Source organism: Musa acuminata, chromosome BXJ1-1, assembly GCF_036884655.1.
Source record: "Musa acuminata AAA Group cultivar baxijiao chromosome BXJ1-1, Cavendish_Baxijiao_AAA, whole genome shotgun sequence".
Lineage (NCBI taxonomy): Eukaryota > Viridiplantae > Streptophyta > Magnoliopsida > Zingiberales > Musaceae > Musa > Musa acuminata.
Window position 1 is genome coordinate 15,950,096 of NC_088327.1, and position 25,584 is coordinate 15,975,679.

Consider the following 25,584-nt stretch of genomic DNA (forward strand, 5'->3'; position numbering starts at 1 on the left):
ACTTTGATACCAATTATTATGATCGTAAAGGCACTAAGAGGGAGGGATGAATTAGTTCTTTCAAAATAAAGTTTCGATTTAAAAAATTTTAATCAATAAATGCATATCGGGAGTGCGTTGAACTTTAGAATGTAAGGGTAGTGAGTAACTAGATAAGTTAGTAATAGCAAGGAAAAGCATAAAGAGAAATGCAAACCAAATTTATAGTGGTTCGGTCGTCCGGACTTACATCCACTCCATTCCTCTTCCTTCGAGGTTATCTGCTTTCACTACTGATCTTTTTTTTAATGGGTAAAGATTAACAACCCTTATTATAACTCTTTTTTTCTTTTTCACAGGCTTAGGAGAGAACCTTCACACCTCTCTTTTACAACAAGTCCTTACACCTCCCTTAAAATGACTTCTAACTTCTAAACTCAAGGAGGAAGAGACTCAATACTTTTCAAGAGAGTTTACATACTTAAAATCATAAGTTTTTCATTGTTATACCAAGCAAGTATGAGTGGAGTATTTATAGACCCCAAATGGCTTCAAAAATAGAGCCAAAAATTTAAATCCCAGTGTTTTCAGGGTACTGGCGGTACTATCACCTACGTTGGGCGGTACTACCACCTAATAGAGCTTGGGAACCAGGGATCTGGTGGTACCATCACCTGCTTGAGTAGTACTACCACTTGACAACTTGGGAACCTGATCTCTAGCAGTACCATCACTTGTTTTGGTGGTACTATCGCTTGACAGCTTGGGAACTTAGGCTCTGGCGATGCCATCGCCTACTTGGGCAGTACCACCTATTGAATCTTGGATTTTGATGATGAAATCAATTGATAAATTTATGATCTAATCTACTTTTTGAGTGATATAGGACTAGCTTCGGTCAAGGAAAGATAAATTGATTAAAGCAGGAGGAATCAGACACTAAGCCAGAGTGAACATGTCAGAAGATTGGACATCGGGATGGAGGATCGGTTGACGTATCCGGCAGAAGGTTTTATGCCATAAATTTAGGCATCGAGCCGAAGGATCGGACATTACGCCAAAGAGATCGAAAGTTGTGGGAGTCAACATGCTGAATGGGTAATATGCCGAAGGAGAGGACGATACGCCGAAGGATCGTATGAGGGCCGGATGAACCATTGACAAGCGAGATAAAGGATTCATGCTTTATAATCATTTGTCTAAGATTGAAATAGTTTAGGGGGCTAATTAAGTTGGCTTTTGGTGTAATCATGCTAACTCAATTAGGGGCCAATTGGGCCTTAATTGGGACTGATTTGGGCTCATCGGGAGGATCATTCAATGACACAAAAGTTGAGTCAAGCGGTGGAACCATCTGTGAGTTGGAAAACTTGAAAAATTTGGTCTCCAAGGCTGTCAGGGGGTGGTACCGCTAGACTGGGCGGTGATACCGCCTAGTGTTAAGTTGTAGGTGGTGGTACCACCCGAACCCGGAAGACCCAAAAATTTAAATTTTTGGCTCCATGTTTGAAATCATTTAGGGCATGTAAATGCCCCACTTTAGCAGTAAGAAAGGAGCAAGAATTCTTGAGATAAAAACTGAGTAAACTCTATCAAAACTTTGAGTTTCCTCCTCCTAGTGCTTAGAGTTAGTCCTAAGGGAGATGTGTGAGGGACTACTTATAAAAGAATGGCTTGTAAGGGTTGTCTCCTAAACCCGTGAAAAGGAAAAAGGGTTGTTAGAGGGTAGTTGGCCTTCACCCATTAAAGAAAGACCGTTAGTGGATGCCAGTAGCCTCGACGGAAGAGGAATCAAGAGTGGATGTAGGTCATGACGATCAAACCACCATAAAACTCAGTTTGCATTTCTATTTGTGCAATTTACCTTTACTATAAACTATCTTACTTGTTTTTACTTTCTCATTATATGCTTTTGTATGCTTTCAAAATTAAGTATTTCTTATACGGGCTTTATCAAAGCGTTTTTTATCGAACGAGATTTTCGAACCGACATGATTTATCCACTGCACTAATTCACCCCCCCTCCCTCTTAATGCCAACTCGATCCTAATAGTTGGTATCAGAGCCATGTTATTTCTCGTTTGGTTTAACACCTAAGAGAAATGACTCTTTTCAGATTTTAAGATAGTCACTCTATCATTCGTCCTCTTATGTTTAATGGGACGGACTACATTTATTGGAAAACTCAGATAAGAGTTTTCTTGCTTTCATTGAATCTCAATTTATTGTTTTGTGCCTTAGACAAAAATAAATTTAATCGTATTTCTATATCTGAAATTGCGCACGATATTTAGCACACACTTGAAATCACACACGAAAGTAGTAGTAGAGTTGAAGACTCTAAAATTAATCTTTTGATGCATAATTTCAAGTTGTTTCATATGAAACTAAGCGAAACTATTATTGACATGTATACCCGTTTTATGAATGCCATCAATAGTTTAAAAGCACTTGGTAGAAGTTTTTGAAACCTTGAACTTGTTAACAAAATACTAAAATCCCTTCTTAAAAATTGGGATCCTAAAGTAACGGCTATTCAAGAATCGAAGAACTTGAACCATTTTCCGATTGAAGAACTTATTGGGTCTTTAATGGCCTATGAAATGAGTTGTATGGCACAAAATGAACATGAGAACTACCATCCAAAGAATATGAAGGATTTGAAACTTAGAACAAAAGAATAGGAAGGATTCGAAACTTAGAACAAAAGAAGACCACTTGAGAGAAAACTCAAGTGATGGTGATAATGATAATCATGATGATCTTGAACTCTTAACAATAAAATTTAAAATTTTCATAAAGCAAGAATCAAAAATAAAAATAAACTTAAAAAGAAGGAGCTACCAATGAATAAGAAATTGTTCAAGGTGGCTTGGGATGAAACAAGTGCATCCGAAGATGAGGAGCAAACCAATGAAGACAAAGTGGTGAACTTCACTTTGATGACTATCGACAATGAGGTAAATAACTCAAACGAATCTCCTTTATCTTATTTTGAAAATACTTGATGCTTTTCATGAGTTATTTTTTAATTTGTTTGTAAAAAAATAAAAAAAAAATTAAAAAAATTATCATTCTTCTCTTTCTAGTGATTTTGAAATAATAATAATTAAAAATTTGAGAATGACAATTGTATGTTAATTCCTAGCACTAAGCATGAAAAGTTAGATCCACTTAAAAAGAAAATATATTACTATAACAAATAAAATGATTTTGATTAAAAATACTTCATGTTTAATAAAATCATGCTTGATAATTTAATGATGCATAATGATGTAATAATGTAATGAAAATGTCAAAGAGTTTTGAAATCATGCTTGACGATTTTATAATTATGCATGATGATTTGAAGTAATGATGATTTTTGGGTAATTTATGGTTTATTGAGCTTGATGATTTCTATGATTTTCATATTGTTTTTCGATTATAAATGATGATGCATAGTCTTTGTATGAAAGACTTGAATATAAAATCAATCATAAAATTTGGAACTAAAAGAACTTAAGCTATCTTTAATCTGATAGGAATCTATCTACATTGCTTTCATTGAATTTTTTGAAAAGTGATTTTGATGATGATTTTGGATTCCTTTTCATATGATTTGTTTTAATAATGAGATGATATATCCAATCGAATCATTTATTGATGTTTGTGACTTGAGATGTATTTTATATAAAATATTTTTCTTGATTCATGTGTGATTTACTTGTCTAAGAGAATATTTATCCAAACAAATCTTGATTCTTGACATTAATAATTTGAGACTTGTTTGATCTCGTATGATTCTATTCGTTATTTACTAAAAATAAGATTTGTCAAGATAAATCATTTACGAATTGATCTTTCATATTAATATCTTTCATGTCATTATTTTTATATGACTCCTTTGTAATTATAATTTGTATATCTCATGATATAATTAAATTATTGATAAAAAAAAGGAGAGATTAATGAATCTATCTATCTTTTTTTATGAATCTCTTGAAAATAATTTTGATGATTTGATGATTTAACTTTGAATGAGTCTTATCTATAACATGATCTTGATGTTTTTTTGGAATTATAACATGAGATTTTTTATGAATCAAGATCATTTACTATGATTCTTCTTTTCGCTATTTGAGTCATCCAAAAAGAATCATAATTTTCCCTTGATTTTTCGATATTCACAATTTGAAATTTAGTTCATGTCTCCCTTGTATTCATGAAGTATATATCTCATCACCCAATTATTTTTTCTTGATATTTTTCATGTGATGATATGAAATTATGCATGAAATACTTATGATATTATGTTGATGCATACAAATGAGAAATTATGATCATGCATGGTAGGATATAATGTAATTTGACATTTTGATATCATCATGATTTGAAATATTTATGATTTTTATATCTTATGATATTATTGAATTATTGTTGTAAAAAAAGAAGGAAATTGTTAGTTTGCACATTGCAAAAAAGAACAAAAAAGTGCTAGTTTGAATGATAAACTTAAATCTCCCAAATGCATAAACTCTTCTTATATATTTTTGGGATCATTATCTTGATTTCTTGATTTTTATAAATTGAGTGTTGTTTTTAAATCAAGATCGTTTCCTATGTTTCTTTTTGCTATTTACAAAAGAAGATATTTGCCAAAATTAATCATGTATTTTGGTATTCAAATGATATTTGATATTATATCTTTCATGACATGATTTATTTATGATACTCCCTTGTATTCATAAATTGTATACCTCATCACATTTGTTTTAAATTTATCTTTGTCAAAATATAAAAATTGATATAAAAGGAAAAAGAATTATAAAATTATATTCTTCCCTTCTTTTTGACAATGATAAAGGGGGAGATAAAATTTGCTAGCTTGCACAATTCAAGAAAAAGCTAAAACTTGTTAGCTTGCATGTTTCAAAGAAAGGTAAAACTTGCTAGATTGCATATTCTAAAATGATGCATTGCTATCTTGCTATCTTGCTAGCTTGCTATTTACTATCTTGCATTCCTTTTCAAAAACTTGCTAGTCTTCATACTTCAAGAGAACACTTGCCAAATTGCTAGCTAGCTTGTATGTTCTAAAATGATGTATAATTTGCTAAGCTTGCATGTTCTATAATGAAGTAGAACTTGTATGTTTCAAAAATTGCTAGCTTGCACTTCTCAAAAGAGAATAAAGAACTTACTATCTTGAACATCACCAAGAATTGTTAGCTTGCTATCTCAAAAAAAAAGGAAAGCTAAATTTGTAAACTTGTATAACTGAAAATTGTTGCTAGCTTGTATGTTGTAAAACTTGTATATCTAAAAAACTTGCTAAATGCACTTCTCCTTTTTGTTGATGACAAAGGGAGAGAAAGTATGATGATAATTATGCATATTATACATAAAATGATAATTTGAAATTATGTATGATGATCATTCATGTAATAATGATTTTAAAAATATACATTATGTTTTGGAATGATGCATGCAATACTCATGATTTTATTACGATGATGCATATGATATATTGCATATGATGTGATTAAAATAGTCTCAACTTGGACTAAAAGGTCATCATTTATTTGAATGATACCTTATTTCAATATGGTATATTGATAGGGGGAGTTTAGTTTAAACTCCGTCATCAATTGATTGTCATCATCGAAAAGGGGAGATTGTTGAATATCGGATTTTGATGATAAAATCAATTGATGAGTTTGTGATCTAATCTGTGTTTTGAGTGACGTATGATTAGCTTCAATTAAGGAAAGACAAATTGATTAAAGTAGGAGGAATCGGACATTGGGCCAGAGTGAATATGTCAGAAGATTGGATGTCGGGCCGGAGGATCGGTCGACGTACTGGTAGAAGGGTTCATGCTATGAATTCAGGCATCAGGCCGAATGATCGGACATTGTGCTAAGGATATCGAAAGTTACAGGAGTCAACATGCCAATTGGGCAATACGCCAAAGGAGAGGACGATGCGTCGAAGGATCAGACGAGCGCTAGATAAACCAATGACATATCGGAGAAAGGATTTATGCTTTGTAATAATTTGTCTAAGATTGAAGTAGTTCAGGGGGGTAATTGAGTTAGTTTTTGGTGTAATCATGCTAACTCAATTAGGGGCCAATTGGATCTTAATTGTTGGGAAATCTTGGGGGCGACATCACATGTGCAGCGAAAGAACAAGAAAAACAAAATCCCCGATTCCCAAAGAGATGTTCGTCGTCGTGCGAAGATTGGCGCGCAAAATCCACGAAACTTAAAACTGTGTATAGAGTATATTGTGTTACCTAGGGAGATCGTATATCCCTGTTTCCTTGCAGATCTTTAGGAGAGGGTGAAGGAAGTCAAGCGTCCTCCTCTCTAGCGGTGATCCACACAGTAGGGCTGCAACGACGCTACTCAAAACTCTAATCCTGCTCTGAGATAGAGAGGGGAAGGAGAATAGGAGAGGCAAGCAAAGGCTCTAGCCTATGAGACTCTGAATCCATCCTATTTATAGAGGCCCCTTGTTAAACCCTAATGGATCCTCCCCTAGTGGGTATTGGATCTGTATCCAATAACCCAAGCCTTTTAGATTAGTGGATCTCTATCCAATAATCTCTCATGGGCTCTTATTGGATCTCATCCATGGGATCCAATAATTCAGGGGCTTATTGGATATCCAATAAAACAAGGGCTCCGTCGGATATCTCAGATCCGAACCTCTACTCATCGCAATGCCTACCATATGTGTGTGACCCTCTAGGCCCAATATCAAGCTGGCCGTGAGTCATACCTGTCAGAACTCCTTCTAACTTAGTGAATTATTATCTCTGTAATAATTTACTTGACTCATCGATTACGGACGTACTAGGCCACTACGCCGTAGTCCTCGGACGATACAGGGGAATCCAATCCATTGGACCTGTTTGTCCTCAATTACCGTGTACCTATAGTCCCTCATCCATCTAATATCCCAAAGACCGTATATCGAGCATGGTGCTGTCAGACCCATATGGTTTCTACTTGAGTCTCGCTCTAATCGGATACTCCCGGAGAACTCTTTCTCTCTCAACCCGAATGACCCTGGCCAGGGATTTGTCTGAGCAAGAACACATAGGATATTCCTCTCATGACGCCGAGAGTGGATGATCCTCTATCGACACTCAATAGCCCTCGTACGGTCGACTACCACTCCCAATGACCAACTGTACTAGATTTGGGACAGCCAAACCTATAAGTCTGGTATCAAAGAGTGGAGCACTCATACAGGACATCCTTGGTGTCTCAAGTCTAAGGACTAAATATACCACTAGGACTACGGAATCGCTGTCTGACAATAAGGCATCATCAACCATCCAGCATTCCGTAAGCGGATCAATTAGTGAACTCATTCTCCAATGAGCACTTGTACTATATCCCTAGTGTCCCTACACGAGCAGCTATGAGACCAGCTGCATCCATCATATGGACGGATATACAGCACACCAGTCTGTCTGGTTATCACGATGTCCCTCTCGAGTAACCTATGACCGAGATTATTTAGGATATGTGTTTAAAGGTGAATCGATCTCATTTTCGTGATCTCATCACGATCCGATTCTCATTGCATAAATCCAAGGACATCACAATATATATGTGCATATATGCAATAGTTATAAAGTGATATATGCTAAAATATAATAAGCAAAAAGATTTTGTATCAAATCACATGTGTCATCACTCACGTGATTGGCTTGTTGGGCACCTATGACTAGCATTAATTTAGACTAATTTGGACTTATTGGGAGGCTCATTTAGTGACCCAAAAGTTGGGTCAAGTGATGGTACCACCAGAACAAGCGGCGGAACCACCTATGAGTTGGAAAACTTGAAAAACTCGATCTCCAAGGCTGTTAGGCAGTGGTACCGCTAGACTAGGCGATGGTACCGCCCAGTGATAGTGTATCAAGTGGTGGTACCACTAGACTGGGTGATGGTACTACCCAATGTCAAGCTGCATGCGGTGGTACCGCCCGTACCCGGAAGACCTAAAAATTTAAAATTTTGGCTTTATTTTTTAAACCATTTGGGGCCTATAAATACCCCACTAGGGCAGCAAGAAAGGAGCAAGAATTCTTGAGATAAAAACTGAGGAAACTCTGCCAAAACTTTGAGTTCCCTCGTCCTAGTGCTTAGAGTTAGTCCTAAGGGAGATGTGCGAGGGACTACTTATAAAAGAGTGGCTTGTAAGGGTTGTCTCGTAAACCTGTGAAAAAGAGAAAGGGTTGTAAAAGGGTAGTTAGTCTTTGTCTATTGAAGGAAGACCATTAGTGGATGCCAGTAGCCTCGACGGAAGAGAAATCGGGAGTGGATATAGGTCACGACGACTGAACCACTATAAAACTCAGTTTGCATTTCTATTTGTGTAATTTACCTTTACTGCAAACTACCTTACTTGTTTTTACTTTATCATTACACACTTTTGTATGCTTTCAAAGTTAAGTATTTCCTATACAAGCTTTATCAAAGCATTTTTTATTGAATGAGATTTTTAAACCGACATGATTTATCCGTGGCACTAATTCACCCCCCCTCTTAGTGCCATCTCGATCTTAACACCACCGCCTAGCCCAACTCTAGGTTTCTAAATTAGCCTTTCAACATACCTAATTCAGCCCTGGTTAAGGCCCAATGTGCTCCTAATCAAGATAGCATCGGTACGCTCGAAAACCAACTCAATTAGACACTTAGATGACTTCGATAAAGACTTACCCATTACAATCATGAAACCTACTTTGTCCAGTATATCATATGTTTATCTAGCACTTCATCCAATCCTCTAGTATATCGTCATTTCCTTTGGTGTATTGCCTGATCCATCGGCATATTGACCTTCCACAACATTTGATCTTATTAGCGCAATGCTTGATCCTTCTGGCCCGATGCCTAAACTCTAACATGATGCTCTTCAACCCAATATATTATTCTCCTACTTCAATAATTTGCCTTTTCATGATCGAAGTTTCTCTTACATCACTTTTCTCAAATGCTTATTAGTCTATAAACTCATTAACTGATTTCATCATCAAAATCCGGGATTTAACACAACCCTGCTATATCCCCCATGTTTACATGTCAAGTGTTCTTAAGTATACTTGTTCCACTATGATACTATCTATCACATATTTAGTTGGTTTTGCTTAAGTTGTGTCCATCCGCAAAGGATCAACCTCCCTTGAAATCTCTTATGATCTCTTAAAACGAAGATAGGTTAAAGGAAACATTTAATTTGAGATCCCACAAGTAGATATTTCGATAAATACTTGATAAAAAATATAAATTATAAATATATACTTCACAAGTTCTAAATTGTCGTATGATAAGAGGTCTAAGATGGACCACCATGACCAAAAGTCCCCACAAGACATATTGTGAAACAAGATAACGAATCAACCCTACTCAAAATGCTCATCTAACCATGTGCCACCCGGATAGCTCATGGGTGCCATATTGATTGACACTCTGTATTACTCTACAGAGCTAGTAAACTTCCAAAATGATTGCTTGGATGACTTATTTTTGGGTAATTTTATTTTTGCTTGACGACTATATAACCTATATTTATAGGACTAAAATGACCACAAGAGCTAACTCAAATAGGGCTGCCAAGTCTATTGTAAGCCATCTATATGTTGTATAAAACATAAACAAAATTAAAAGACACAAATATATATAAGTATTACATCAAATACCATATGTACAGGTCCATGACAAAATGGTACATTGATGAAGGTGTTACAAGCGCATGATAATCGTCCAACATAAAGAGGCTGTTGAATCTCATATTTTGATGATGAAATCAATTGATGAAGTTATGATCTAATCAGTATTTAAGTGACGTGGGACTAACTTCGATTATGGAAAGATAAATCGATTGAAGCAGGAAGAATCAGACATTGGGTTGGAGTGGAACATGTCAGAAGATTAGATGTCAGGCTTGAGGGCTGGTTGACGTGTTGGAAGAACTTCATGTCATGAGTTCAAGTATCAGACTAGAAGGATCAGACATTATGCCAAGAAAATTGGATGTTGTGGGAGGTCAACATGCCAATGGATCGAGCAATACGTCAAAGGTTTGGACGAAGCGTCGAATGAACCAATGACATGCCGCACAACATAGGATTTATGCTTGTAATCATGTATGTCTATATCAAAATAGTCTAGGTCTTAATTGAGTTAGTTTTGGGTATAATCATACTAACTCAATTAGGGGCCCATTAGGCCTGATTTGGGGTTGATTTGGGCCCATTGGGAGGTCCATTAGGTCAGGCGGTAGAACTGCCTATGAGTTGAAACGTACGAGGTGTACGTTTTTTGGAAGACCCGACGGTGGTACTGCTAGTGTCAAGTGGTGGTACCACCTATACTAATAACAATACCACCGATCTTCAAGGGTGCCAAGCGGTAGTATCGCTCAGACCGGGCGATGATACCGCTAATTAGCAGTGCTACCGGCGGTAGTACTTCCAGTACCTCGGAAACCCGGTATGAGACCTTTTTTTGGTCAATTTTTTAAGTCTTTTGGGGTCTATAAATATCCCAATTATTCCTGCTTGGGTAAGCAAAAAAAAAAGTAAAAAGGGAAAAGAATACTTGAGACAAAAGAGTTATAATATCTCTTGAGTTAGTGAATCTCTTCCTGTTAAAGTTTGAAGTTTTCTAAGGGAGAACTCATAGGATCATTAATGACATATGAAATGACTTGCAAGGCACATGATGAATATGAAAACAACTTTCCAAATAATATGAAGGATATTATACTTAGAACAAAAGAAGACTATTCGAACGAAAGCTCAATGATGATGACATAGAACTCCTCACAAGAAAATTTAAAAAGTTCATAAAACAAGAATATAAAAATAAATTTAAAAAGGATATAATAACTTGTTGTGAATGCAAAAGGCCAAAGCACTTCAAAAGTGAGTGTCCACAACTAAAGAAGAAGCTGCTAAAGAAGAAAAAAACACTCAAGGCCACTTGGGACGAATCGAGTGCACAAGGAACAAACCAATAAAGACGAAATGACAAACTACGCTTTTATAGCTCTCAACGACGAGATAAGTGACTCAACCAAAATCCATTTACCTTACAATGAATTACTTGATGATTTTCATGATTTGTATGATGAATTTAAATTAGTTGGTAAAAAAATATAAATTGCTAAAAAAGAATCATGCTTCTCTCTCTTGTAAATTTGAAATTTTAAAAAATGAGTATGGTAATTGTATATTAACCTCTTATACTAAATGTGAAGAGTTAGACTTAATCGAAAAGGAACTTAATCGAAAAGGAAAATGTGGCATTACAATAAATATTAGAAAATTTTAAAATTGGTAGCAAATCATTAAACATAAACAAACAAAAGCCAACTATATTTATTAAAGGATCCACATTACATGTTTCTCCTAAAGTTAAGTGTAATTTTTATGGTAAATATGGATATTATACTTGTAAATGTTCATTTAAAAAGTATGGCTTGCATAAATTATTTTGGGTTTCTAAAGAAATCATGAATGACTTAATGCCAAAAATCAAGATAGATAGATCTAATCATGAGGACCCCAAAGTTAAATTTGTATGTAGAACAAATTTATCTTTCTCATAGAAATGTCTACAATCAAAAGCTATGAGCAAAAGATAATATCTTGATAGTCGATACTCAAGACATATGACCAGAGATCCAACACACTTCACAAAGCTCATTAGCCAAAACAATAATAATAAAGAAAAGATTATTGGAATTAGAATTATTTGTAACAAATCAAATCTATTGATTGAAGATGCTTTAATGTGTTATACTATTAATCTTGATGATTGTCATGATAAAATTTATTTTTTGATTTTAAATGATGATGCATGAATTTTACATAAAAGACATGTGCATGCTTATTTGCAATCAATCGCATAAATTGAAATAAAAAAAAAAAGAAAATATATTTTTCTTGAAAATTTCTCGATCTTTATCTTATCGAATTTTTCAATAAGAGATTGATGAATCTCTTGAACTATAAAAGTGATTTTGATTATTTGATTTGAATGAGTTTATCCAAATCCTTCAATTGATACTTGAGATTTATTATTTGTTCTCCTATATTTCTTTTTGCTATTTACTAAAGAGGAGAATGATCCAAATAGATCATAAATTTTTTTTTGATTTCTAAGAATTCATGACTTGAGATTTCTCTTGTATGAATCAAGATTATTTACCATTTTATCTCCTAAGATTTCTTTTTGCTATTTACCATAGAGAAAATTTATCTAAATGAATCTTGATTTTTCTCTTGATTTCTCAGTATTCACAACTTGAAATTTATTTATTTTATATGACTTTTTTGTGTTTATAACATGTAAACCCCATCATCAAATCAAACTTATCTTTGATATCTTTTATATGATTATTTGAATATTGATGTAGATTTTGTACTATTATATTTTTCTCTTCTTTGTGATAATGACAAAAGGGGAGAAAGAATTGCTAGCTTGCACATTTCAAGAAGAAGCAAAAACTTACAAACTTGCATATCTTAAGAGAAGCAAAGAATTGCAAGAAGGATTGAACATTGCACCAAGAAGATCGGATATTGTAGGAGGTCAACATGCCGATGGATTAGGTAATACGTTGAAGGAGAGGACGATACGCTAAAGGTTCAAATGAAGCGTCGAATTAACCAATGACATACTGGATAATATAGGATTCATGCTTGTAATCATGTGTCTAGATCAAAATAGTCTAGGTTTTAATTGAGTTAGTTTTGGGTGTCAGCATGCTAACTCAATTAGGGGCTCATTGAGCTTGAGTGGGGTTGATTTGGGCCCATTGGAAGGCTCATTCAATGACCCAGAGTTAGGTCAAGCGATAGCACCACCAGACCAGGCAGTGGAATCACCTATGAGTTGAAACGTATGAAGTATACATTTTCTAGAAGACCCAACGATGGTACCGCTAATGTCAGGCAGTGGTACTATCCAGACCGGCGGTAGTACCACCTAGACTAGTAGTAGTACCGCTAGTACACAATCTTCAAGGGTGCCAAGTGGTAGTGTCGCCCAAATTGGACGGTGGTACCTCCAGTTGGTAGTGCTGCAAGTAGTGATACCACCCAGCATAAACAGTGGTATCGCCAGTGCCTTGTAAACCCGAGATGAGATATTTTTTGGCTCTATTTTTTAAGTCATTTGAGGTCTATAAATATCTCAGTTATTCTTGCTTGGGTAAGCAAGAAAAAAAGTAGAAAGAAAAATAAGTACTTGAGAAAAAAGAGTTATAATCTCTCTTGAGTTAGTGAGTCTCTTCCTCTTAGAGTTAGAAGTTTTCTAAAGGACGAGTGATGTCTAATTATAAAAAAAAGGTGTAAAGGTTCTGAGCCTGTAAAAATGAGAAAGAGTTATAAAGATAATAGTTGATTTTCGTCCATTAAAAAGAAGATCGGTAGTGAAAGTCGATGGCCGTAGGTCGGAACGATTGAACGACTATATAAATCGGTTTACATTTCTGTTTATGCTTTTCATTCATATTACAAATTGATTTACTTATCACTACTCTTAGAACATTTTTATGTTAAACACATTTCTGATACGGTTTGATCGAACAAAATTTTTTAAATCATAATTTTACGAAAGCACTAATTCACCCCCTCCTCTTAATGTCGTTTACGTACGGATGACCTCTCCTTTTAATATTCTCATAAGTATCTTCATCTTCCCACATAAATACTATTTAAAATATTATTAATTAAAGTAATTTTTAATAGGCTTAATGTTTCCAATACTTTCATCGAAACATTTAAGGGCTATATAAAACATTGTAGCCCAAACAAATAAACTAAAAATCCAATTGAAACAAACTCAAATAAAAAAATAGGAATTCAGATATTTCTCCTTATTGGTTTAGATACAAAAGTAAACAAATAGGATGATTCGTGGGTCAAGTATAATATTTCTAAAAATACTATAAATATATTTAAAAACACTATAATCGAGAACGTAGATCAGTCCAAAATCAGTGGTTCAGTTCGATGTATAGACTGATCAATCAAAACAAAAAAAATATTCTTATGTCATATCAGGACTATTTCAAGAATTATGAAAATGTAATGGCACCCTACAAATATGAAAAGAGGTACCTCATGAAAAGAATATTTTTTTTCTCAAGAATTCACCCTATTATTTAATTTATATTACTTATTATTTATTTTGGATATGTCATTATATTAAGTGAATGCATTGATTGAAATGAATATATTTTAAAAAGAGGGGGAAAAGTTACTTGGTGACACTTTTGTCACCTTGAAAAAAAAAAAAGGTATGCCATGCTTAAATAATCAAAGTTATTCGCCCTCGTTTTTCTTAGTTTGATCAAACTCAATCTTGGTTTGCCATGCTTGATTGAATTATCTTCTATATGTTTTCCACCATGAGTATTTTGGTTTAACTCAAGAAGAAATTAGCTGCCCTTGTTTTTTACTCAGAATTGACCAAATAAAATCCTGATTGAATTTATGTGTTACATATGTTTTCCACCATAATTAGTTGTTTTGTTTAACTTAACAAGACATAATGTAGAATGTTGCTAACGTACGCATAGAATTGTGTTTTAAATATTTTTTTTTTTAAGATGTATTGTTTTATATATTTATCAATTAGTGCTTCCATTTTGTAATGTTTTTCATGATAAAACTCTACCAATCTGATTCCTTAATCAAAGTATTTTTTTGAATAAATTTATAATATTTTTAAATTAAAATAAGATTTAAAAATAAATATATATTGATTTAGAAATAAAAATAACCAAATAAGATGATTTCTATATTAATAGTAATAGTATTTTAATAGATACAATATTTTTATTGATTTAAAAATAAAAATAACCAAATAAAAAGATTTCTATATTAGTTATATTATTCAACTACATCACATTAACATTTCAGACATTCTGATAAATAAGAATAATTAATGATCGTTCAATTACTGTATCATATGAACATTTCACATATTATGATAAATAAAAAAGTGTTTTTGGGAAAAATAAACAACTTCCCGGAATTCAAGAAAACAACGGCTATGCTATTGCGCCGGAAACACCGATGGACTAAAAGATCGTCCTATCGGGCTAACGTGCTACCGTGAACGCACACAAAAACGCGTGTCCGTCTAAACGACGCAACAACGTGGCCAACACCGCGACGTGGGGGCACGACAAGGAGATCGACGGACGAAAGACAGCTGTGTCGGCTACAATGCGCCAAAAACAAACGACTCTCTCCAAACAAATAACGCGCTACAATGCGCGCCGCCCGCGAAATATGGTCCGACGAAACCACGCGACTGGCGCAAGATTAGCGGCTTTCTGCGCCGCACGCTATCGGGTAACGTGCACCGATCCTTGCATCAAGGGTGAAGACCACTGAGCTGTACAACCAACCTAAAGAGGCCCCCATCACCGCATCTAAGAACACATCACCGACTCGGAAATAATAGTGTGCCCCAACATGTTGCTGCCCGTGATGATAGACCACGTGGGTCGTCATCAGTTCACTGCAAGCTGAAGACAACCTGGCTATCACTCGTGTCATGGTGGAGGTCTCTTCCTCGACGCTGCATGCGAACACACACCATCACCATAGCAGGCAGAAAATTAATGGCATTTCAATCCCCTTTGATCAATAATATTTATTACAATATATTTATAGATAGAATAATAAAACATCCAAAGTCTTACGGTTTATGTCTACAAACGGATTTCGAATGAAGAAGGGGAACTCCTACTGTTTACAATTCCGTAACACCACAAAGAACAAATCAATCCACGTCTGACGAACCGAATGATCGGATCTTGTTTCACCGCCGGCAGCGGGTGATGGCGGAGCAGCTGCGGGAGTAGGGGTTGGCGCGGGCGCCGGGGCGGCAGTTGTAGTAGGAGGCGCCACGGCGGGAGCAGGGCACGCTGTCGCGCCTGAGAGCGGCGTAGCTGATGTAGTAGGAGCGGGCGAGGATGCGGCGGGTCACCTCCGACCCTAGCTCGAACTCCTCCCCTGCCACGCACTCCACCACGCTCCCACTGCAGCCGGATCGAACGGGGATCCACCCCAGGGAGAGCTCGTCCCCCGACGCAGCGGCTGCGGCTGCCGCCGAGAGGAGGACCAGGAGGAGGCCGAGAGACATGAGAGAAGGAGCTGCCGAAGATCTCGCCATCTCGATCGCTTTGCTTCTTCCCCTCTTTGCACCCTTTCCAGTTGTTATATATGGTCGTGCGGGGGAGTCATCTAAGAAGGGTAGGTGGATTGATGTTTGGACTCCGATGTCATCTAAAATTACGGCAGTGACCTTTCAGCCTAATTTTTTTAGCCGGTCCAGTCGTCGTGCATATATATATATATATATATATTGATGCATTGATGTAATGTTGTTGTAAGCAGTCTGGGGTATGGGGTTTACACATGTTGATGTTGAGAAGAACAAGTGGCGAACGGATGAAAGCATGGGTTGAGTCTGTCTGTGATGGAGTCAGGGACAGTTGTACCGCTTGACAAAATGACAGAGGTGTCGTCTTCAACTTGAATGGCAACAAAAGAAAAGGCTTGGAGAGCCACATGCATGTCCTACAGCAACATTATCCTGGCTGGCCGAGAACCGGAGGAAGAAGGCGAGAAGAAAAAAAGAAATGATTGTAGAAAAGGAAATCATTAATTTTGTTGGCCGCGGCGTGATTGAAGAAGAGAGAGAGAGAGAGAGTAGATGTCGGTGTTCAAATTTGTTCTCTTCGCGGTACAGAGAATAAAGCAGTTGGGTGGGGGGTTAGCAACATGGGACGCCTGGTCGAGTTTATTATCACGCGTCTTTAGTGCTGCACTGCATTACTCTCATCTAGTGTTAGACCACTTTATTATAATTGGAACAATATAAGTGGTATGAGAGAGAATAAAAAATTATTTTAAATTTGTAAGTTGTTTAATAATTGAAATAGAGATGATAAGTGAAAGACTCTCGGCACTCCATCACGTCTCATCGTCAAACGATCGATATCTCACCTGTCGGATAATATTTTTTCATCATTCGGAATGACATCATAAAAGAATTTTGTTTTCAGATTTAACGAAATGAACGTATAATCGTTCTGGATATCTAACCATAAACCCAAATACAAATACGGTGGTCTCAAATCGCACGATAAAAGACCTCGAAGATGGTTGGTATAATCTTAAAAGAGAATAGAAAACCATAGCTGGCCATAGACTATGGAGTAGGCATCCGACTTTCACACCATCTACTACTGATTGAGCTAATGTTAAGTTACTATTGGAAACGAAAATATGTACAGAGAAATAAGAAAAAAAAAAAAGTGTGTGTGTGTATGTGTAAGTTATCATAACAAGTTTGGAAGAGTCCTTTTGGGGCCATAGGTAATTCACTTGCAAGCAGTTAGTTGTCTGCACGTAAGCAACTTACAGTTACGTGCGTGCTTGTGATTTGGAATGCCGCATATTAAATGTTATTAAAATTGAATTCAAATACCTCTTACCTCTTGACATCCTTGTTTAAAATTATTGTTCATTTGTCACAAGTCATGAAAACAGTTCTCCATCTCTATTGGTAAAATTGAAACCCTCCCTGGTCTGTGCATTAGCATATAAATTAACCTTTATATTTATAGAGATAAAACTGACATCCTACCTGGAAACAAAGAGCGACTTAACTATGATGATGACACCATGGTCGTCAAACATTTTGTAGAGGAAATAAATAATGAAAACTTGAATTTCAGCCGCAGAGACTATAATTCTCTTTTTTTAATCTTTGTGCAAAAAGATATATATTTATGTTCATAAACTCACCAACATGTGTTCATAAATATCTTCGAGATTCATGAATAATCATATTATCAGCTTATCATAAACTCACAAACATGTATTCTGGGCAGTGGAAAGAGAAATCGAACCATAGTCTTAAGCTTCAACTTAAAACTTCAACTTAAAAAGAGGAATGGTAAAAGAATTTGAGACATGAGGGTGACAAGTGAATTCTTATGGCGTTATATATTGATATCCTTTACTGAAAAATCATGACATGACTCAACAGTACACAAAAAGAAACATCATATCCCAGATCTGAAAAAAATATATTGGTTCTGACAATCAAAATAACTTTAGAATTATAGGTTTACTACGAAGGATTCAAAGATTTAAGCACTCTTGAATGAATTCCTCATCAAAAAAATGTCAGCGTAGGAGAGTTTCACTAAAATTGACTCACTTTATCCCATGGAATGATGGCAGAACGGCAATAAGTGGGTCACCAAAGCCAACAGCTTCTGTAAGGGGAGAAAGTTGGTTAGCAGACAAATACTAGTAAACAACTTAGCACAAAAATATGCTTACAAGAAATACAAACATGAAAATGACATTGTAAGTAAAATCACATTCACAAGATGAGGCCAAACAGAGACAATCCCATCAAAGTGGTTAGAACTTTAATTATATTGTGTTTCCATCTACAATTTCTTCCTCCAAAAGTGTGTAATTGACAAAATCAGGAGAGTTCAAATTTTTCACTCATTTCTCCAACACCCAAAGCATTCCTGGAAAATCCAACACATTAGCGAAGCCGTCAACCATATTATGGGATGTTCTGAACTATAAATGGCCCTCTTTCAGCCACACTCCCTATCCCTTTGTGCAACACATCAGCAATCGTCATTTCCCATGAATGCGATATTTATTTCAGCTGGTGATCCTGAATCCATGGCAAGTCTCTTCCTGTCAGCCCTCATCTTTGACCTAAATGTTTCTCTCGTGGGTTTCTTTAGAAGATAGCTTAAGTTAATTGGCAGGCAAAGTCGAGACTAAGTTAACTTGCATGAAAATTGTGTTCATGTATGGGTATCAGTACCAACAATCTCCGAAGCTAATAAAGAACATCGTTTCATTCATTCTTTTTGTTAAATGTTTTAGTTGGTGGCATTCAAGCATATGTTTGCATAACAATAACATTAAGATTCTCTTTTGTTTGAACTATATATCTTAAAGTCTTAACATATTTACGTTTTCCTGGTACGATCTTCTTTGCAAGGAAATTACTGCATGTCAAACTGTTACAAAGAGAATTGCATCTTTCGCAAGTGGTTGGAGTCCATATTATTAAAGAAAACTAAAATGGAAAAGCTATTTCATAGTGAAGTTACAAACTGTAATTCTGGGGGTCAGTGAATGGCAATGACAGTGGTGTCGCCTTCAACTTGAATGGCAACAAAAGAAAAGGCTTGGAGAGCCACATGCATGGCCTACTGCAACATTATCCTGGCTGGCGGAGAACAAAAAAAGGATTTTTAGGTCTTACATTAATTTTGATTGTAGAAAAGAAAATCATTAATTTTGTTGGCCGCAGCATGATTGAAGAAGAGAGAGAGAGAGAGAGAGTAGATGTCGGTGTTCAAATTTGTTCTCTATGCAGTATAGAGAATATAGTAAGGTGGGGGGTTAGCAACAAGGGACACCTGATCAAGTTTATTATCATGCGTCTTTAATGGGGCACCTGAGCATGATGCAGATCTCAAGAAAATCAAGTTACATCTTCACATTCAAACTTACAGAGATATGCATGACCATATTTGACAGACTCGAGTTTTCAATATCTTGCTTCTAGTATGTATGTTCCATATACATGGACATAATAGGAAGGAGAAGGAAAGTAGAGTTGGTGCAGTGGTGTAAAATATGTAATTTTGGCCCAGGCATTGGTTCGTTCATCATTATTGCTTTAAGAGAATAAGAGCAGTGTGAGGAAAGAAATGGCACAGTTAATGAGTTGCTTTTGCTTTCTATTGCCAACCAACAACAGTGAGGAACCATATCTAATGGCAAAAGAAATAATAACGGAGAAGAGGATTAAGGAGAGGTGTTTGGAATAACAAGATTCTATCATGAACCTCTGAGAGGTCAAGGATAGAATGTTTGATTAGCCACAAGGGCAAAAGTGAAAATTGTGCCCTGCTTGAGTTATTCCAATTCTTACCTTACCTAACTGGAACTCTTGATTAGGATCTGATCACGATAAGGATTCAACAGCTACATTGGCAAATTACCTAACTGTAACTGTCAATCAGGATCTGATCACAATAAGGATTCAACAGCTATATTGGCAAATTTCAGTTTGACAGGAAAAAATTAGCATACTCAACTTTACAGAGATGTCTACACAAAACTCCTCAGTAACTATGTTCATACCGATATTTAAGAAAAGGGGTAGGGTTGAGGAATGTTATCATGCTTGATTCATTATCGTGCTCTAATGAACAAAATCACATATAAGCAGAATAAGGGAATTATTTCTGAGCAATGTCTGCACCATTTTATTTTGTATCTGAGTAGAGGTTATTTGAGTTAGATCATCAATGAAACAGTAGCAAGCAATTAATTCAAAGAAATAGCCAAAGAAAATCGAAGATAACCAATACAGAAGCAAATTAATTAACGTATTATGATTAATTTGGACTCTTCTGGTAAGGGAGGAGGCCAATGGCGCCTGGCTCCAAGAATGTTAGTATGCAGCTGATCAATTGAAATGGTGAATGATCAACAGGGTAACATTAAGAGTTGTCATGGACTTTCATATTCTAATCCGAGAAGATATAGGCAACTTAGGTCTAGCCAGCAAATAGCAAGCACAACCAGAGTTTTGTGTATGATCAAATATAAATGAATTCTTGTGAATGGATCTTGATTTTTACCTCCATCCTCGTAGATTATCTTTAATACTTCTCCAGCAACATCTGACTGCACAAAAAAAATCAAGGAAGGTGTTATGCACTACCATGAAGTTGTTTGAACACACTGGTTTCTTAAGTAGCATCATACCCATGCAAATAATTTATGGGCAGCATTTCAGTAAAACATAAAACATGACAGTAAGTAAAGAAAGGCAACTCACTCTAACAGGAAGTTCATTTCCAAATTGATCCAAGAAACCAATGATTTGCCCTTCTTTGATGATGTCACCCTATTATTCGAGAACTATAAGATCATTAGACAGAAGCTATTTTGCAGAAATTTATTTGGTAATGTGGCTACAGAAAATAACAAGCCATGAGATTTGCATTCTCAGAGAACCTCTTTACAGCTAGGAGGCTGTCTTTTCTCTTTCAATGTTCTTCCTCTTTGAAATAAACCAACCTAAATGGGAAGATGGCAAACATTTTTGTGAAGAAATTTCATAGGAACATTACATAAAAGTAGAAAATAGACCAGCTCATATGAGTGATGCAAACCGTAGATGATGATACTAGAACATATGCATTCTGTCCAGAAGCATCCAAAGCAGCCAACTTCGATGTCTTTGCTGCAGAGGTGTTGGTAAATGAACTGAAGGTTGCTGCAGCAGATTCCTGTTCCGCAACAGGAGAGGGAGAAGAAATAGTTTCCACCATTGGCTTGCTTGGAATTGGTGGTGCAGTAATAGGTGACTCAATAGGAGCTGAAACTGAAATTGGAGCCTTTGAATTTCCAGTGTCTCTTTTCAGAAGCATTTCAAAATCACCAACCTGCAGAAAATTCCATGGCAATAATTAGAGATTTAATGCTGATCGGCTAACTGTTTGTTATCTGTAGCTCTAAGTTCCAAAATTCATGGAACCGCCTTTCACATATAGCCCTAACATAAAACTGTGATTATCAAAATTATAGGTTTTTCAATCTAAACGAGATTTAGTTGCAATATGATGCTAGCAAGGTAATATGCCCAAAAAGTAAATCCCATTCCAGAACAAGCACGAAACATGAATCAACAACAGAAGGTTCTGGAAACAGTAATAACATAATGTAGAATTTCTTCTAGGCACTCAAGTGGCTTACAACAAACAGATAATGTTCTCGCTATAATGATCATCAATCAGAATGTGCAATGCAATACTGATGCAAGAATTGTCTTCCTAAGATGTCAAAGGTACCTTTAGTTTGAGCTCTGCAACATCTGTCTGGTCACATACCTCCTCAACCAGCGTCTGCAATGGAATATGCAATTGAGGTGATTTTCAAAGTAGTCATGAAACATATTCACAGGAGAGAAAATCTTCTAGTATTAACTAGTCTATCTCAAGCAATTTGCATCCTTTAAACATGAACTTAGAGCACATCCATTCATAAGAAGTGGCCTCAAATGCAAAGGTAATGTCCAAAATTGTGGTACCAGTGTTTATGTTGGTATCAAAATGCAGAGAAGTAAATTGGAAAATTTTGTTGTAGAATCTCTCTTTTGTATTAAAACAGAATCGCCATCAATCAGCTGATAAATCACGTCAAAGGAACAATGCAGTTTCTTACAATAGAAATTAATATTGAATAACAATTGTAGAAAAAAGAAAAAGAAGTAAAACTCTGTATGAATAATGTGCTATGCCACCAAAATGAAAAAAAAAAAAAAAGGAAGATAATGTTATGAAAGTTATCCTTGTATGATCTATATAACAGACTTAGTGCAGCATCTGGATCCAGAAATATGGTAAGAGTATCCAATAGCATCATTCAGGCACCACCCTATACCTTAGTAGACATAAGAGATGAACAAATTTCAATATAAATAAGTAATTGAGATTCTATTTTCCAGCTGTTAAGTTTTCTCTATATATAGAACATAGGCTACAGTAGCATCAAGGAAACTTCCAGAATATAAGTTCTCACAGGATTTGACAAGCTACACTTGCACAAGAATCCTATAGAAGCATATACAAATCATCATTGTTTGTAGGTATGTAGTTACATAGTCATTGGTAACTGTCAGCCAAAAATATTATTTTTGTGGTATGGTTTGAGAAGTTCGGCACAAGTGAAGCAAACAAATAAAAAGGTTTAAAATGCATTGTTGAATTTTAAAGGCATAAATATAAAACTGGTCCATCATCAATACCATGAAATCCTATACTGAAAATGATGTACCTTGTAGTCACAAACAGTAGGTTCTAGCCTTAATGTTCTCTAATCGGACCAGGAGAGGAGAATTTCATCAAAAAAAGTTGAGAAGAGTGAGCTTACCATTGAAGGTTTGTATGATAAAAAAGACACCCATGAGACAACTGGACATATTATCAAACCTCTACTTGCCTACACTTTCTTCTCAGAGTAAATATGAGAGCGAATGCAGGAAATCTGGCAATCCTTCCATCCTTTCTTCTTAAAATATGTGTTTTAACACAAGGTAATTCATCAACGTGCATGATTGGAACATTCATTACAATTGAAAATCCAAGATAAAATATCCACTAGGAAGTAATTAAACCAACATTGACTTACTTCCCATATGTTAAGGAATCAAGACATGAAAACAATACTCCATACATGAAAAGAGATGCACAAATTGCACACATAAATGTTCTAATCAGAAGGGATTTGATCTGTTAAAAAGAATGGACAAGACTTAAAGAAAAAGGACCAAGCACCACAAACAGGCAATGGAAAGAAAATGCAGAAGTTCCACAATCATGGTGATGCAAGTATGATAACAATGAGTACAATCAAGAAAGAATAAGTCAATCAATACAAGGATAGGCCAAATGTTCATTATTTGAGATTAGGTTATATTTGATACACACATTTGACATTTCATTGTGGTAAAAACTAAAAAGTGCAGCACCAGCTCCATCTGATTTTAATAACATAAACAGAAATGCACATAGAAATCTGTAGAAAAAGAAGTCTTAGGATCATCTTGTATGCATCATGAATTACATTACTCCATACTTGCATAAGCCCTTCAATATATTTAAAAACAGCCAGAAAAAGCTTTGACCTGAAATCCACTAGGAAATGTTGACTTGTAAACATTTTTCTTCTGCAATGTTGCAGTTGCATTCTTCTCATTTATATCAGCTGCATTTAGAGAAGCACAGTTTAGTATCAAGATTGTCTGAATTGCACATGGCTATCAACTTGTAAAGTTGTAATGTTAATTAATAAGTTATAATATAAACATTTGTAAGTTACAAAACTTCCAAAAAGAAGCAAATAGGGCCAAGTGATCAGCTATTTTAATCAATCATGAGAATTAATACTTGTTAGTATAATATGAAATTTCCAAATTGACAAGTATAATTCTCATATATATTAGCTCTTGCTGAAACTGACAATCCAGGCACTCAAGTATATCATTGATTTCATGCAGTAACTTTTTTTTCTCTAGTAATCTTCAGATAATAAATCATATGTTCTAGTGTGTAACTAGCTAACTGCAAGAAACATCATATATATATATATATATATATATATATATATATATATATATATATTATTTTTATTTTTATTTTTTTTGTACATGCATATGGACTTGAACATCACTTACCATTAGTAGTCAAGGATGATGTATTTTGTGAGGCCTTTACATGCAGAAATTGTTTTTGGAATGCCCCTGAGGAGATGAGTCTTTGAGGTTCTTCAGGAACTCTCCATAATAAAGATTTCGAATTAAGTGAAGAGTCCACTTGCAAAATTGTCTTAGAAGCACCTAGAAAGAAACAGTAATGCAAATATTCATCATAAATGTTGTCTTTCTTCATTGATGAGCTGATAAAAGATGGCAAAGAACAACACCAAGTGATTGCAAAGAATACTTGCGACTGACAAAATAATGAAGCCAAGCCAGTGTTTAACCTAGCATCAGCACTATTCTCTGACTATCAACTTATAAAACTAGTGTTGAACCCTGACTTTAGGAAAATATGGAAACGGGTTCCACTCCTCTGCACAACAACAGACATGAGACAGCAATCCCACCACCCATAGTGATCATGCATGGATCTCAATGTCACCCATCAGCCACTCATGGACATCTCGGGCAATGCATAAACATACGTACAACTAGATCGTTGGAAAAATGGGTAAGAGTGTTATAAAACTCAACAACTAATCAAAATGGGAGTCAATCTTGGATTCAATTTATGAGTATGCAATCTGGGGAGACCAGGATCAAATATACAAGACAAAGAAATAGACATAAGCCATTATGAATCTCTTGCCGCAAAATTGGCCCTATATTATCTCCATTTCTTGATAATTAATCACCCAGTTGTCATCAAGCACTGGTTTCTCTTGGTGTTCCTTCTGAATCAGACGTTTTCTCTTTCTTAATGCACTTTTTTATAGATGCTAACAACCATTTCTACAACTTTGCACACTTAAGAGGAAAACCCTAGCTGTTTTTAACAATCACCGATCAAGGAAGAAAGAAAACTCAATATTTCAAAAGAAAACGAGAAAAAGCCGCGTAAATTCCCTACCCAGACTCCAATGTATCAAATAACACTTCAAGAACGGAAGAACTCACGGCGCCGAAGAACCACCGTGGCAAGGAGATGGAAGAAGAAAAGGGACTGGCGTCGACAGATTACCTGGGAACAATCGAAGAGCCATCGCAGATTCCTCGGAGGAAACGCGGATCTGGGATGATCAAAGGAAGAGAGAGAGGAGAGAGTATAGCTGATGAAATAGACCGGCGCTGCGTCGGACCCTCGACATCTCCGCCCTTGATCGCACTGGTTTCTCCGCCCGCTCTTCAGTCGCGAAACGAGCGGGGAAACGCAGCGGATCCGAGAAACGCTGGTGGTGTCCACTTC

General features: G+C 35.8%; 2 protein-coding genes across 3 annotated transcripts; both read right to left on the bottom strand.

The window, feature by feature from the left end:
• Positions 1 to 15,627: 15,627 nt before the first annotated feature.
• LOC135587322 (protein RALF-like 33) lies at positions 15,628 to 16,217 on the bottom strand. The gene has a single exon (XM_065078584.1). It carries the CDS (start codon positions 16,182 to 16,184, stop codon positions 15,831 to 15,833), a length of 354 nt encoding a protein of 117 aa, XP_064934656.1. The 5' UTR covers positions 16,185 to 16,217; the 3' UTR covers positions 15,628 to 15,830.
• Positions 16,218 to 17,999: 1,782 nt separating this feature from the next.
• Positions 18,000 to 25,581, bottom strand: LOC103999024 (uncharacterized). Of its 2 annotated transcripts, none has more exons than XM_009420657.3 (9): positions 25,360 to 25,581; positions 24,315 to 24,476; positions 23,766 to 23,845; positions 21,931 to 21,984; positions 21,253 to 21,525; positions 21,095 to 21,157; positions 20,916 to 20,984; positions 20,716 to 20,761; positions 18,000 to 18,300 (listed from the first exon to the last, which is right to left on the bottom strand). In XM_009420657.3, exons 1-9 carry the CDS (start codon positions 25,379 to 25,381, stop codon positions 18,239 to 18,241), a joined length of 831 nt encoding a protein of 276 aa, XP_009418932.2. In that variant the 5' UTR covers positions 25,382 to 25,581; the 3' UTR covers positions 18,000 to 18,238. The 2 variants fall into 2 exon arrangements, with proteins under 2 accessions (XP_009418932.2, XP_009418941.2); XM_009420666.3 differs by having other exon boundaries at positions 20,916 to 20,998; positions 25,360 to 25,562.
• Between the last annotated feature and the right edge of the window lie 3 nt (positions 25,582 to 25,584).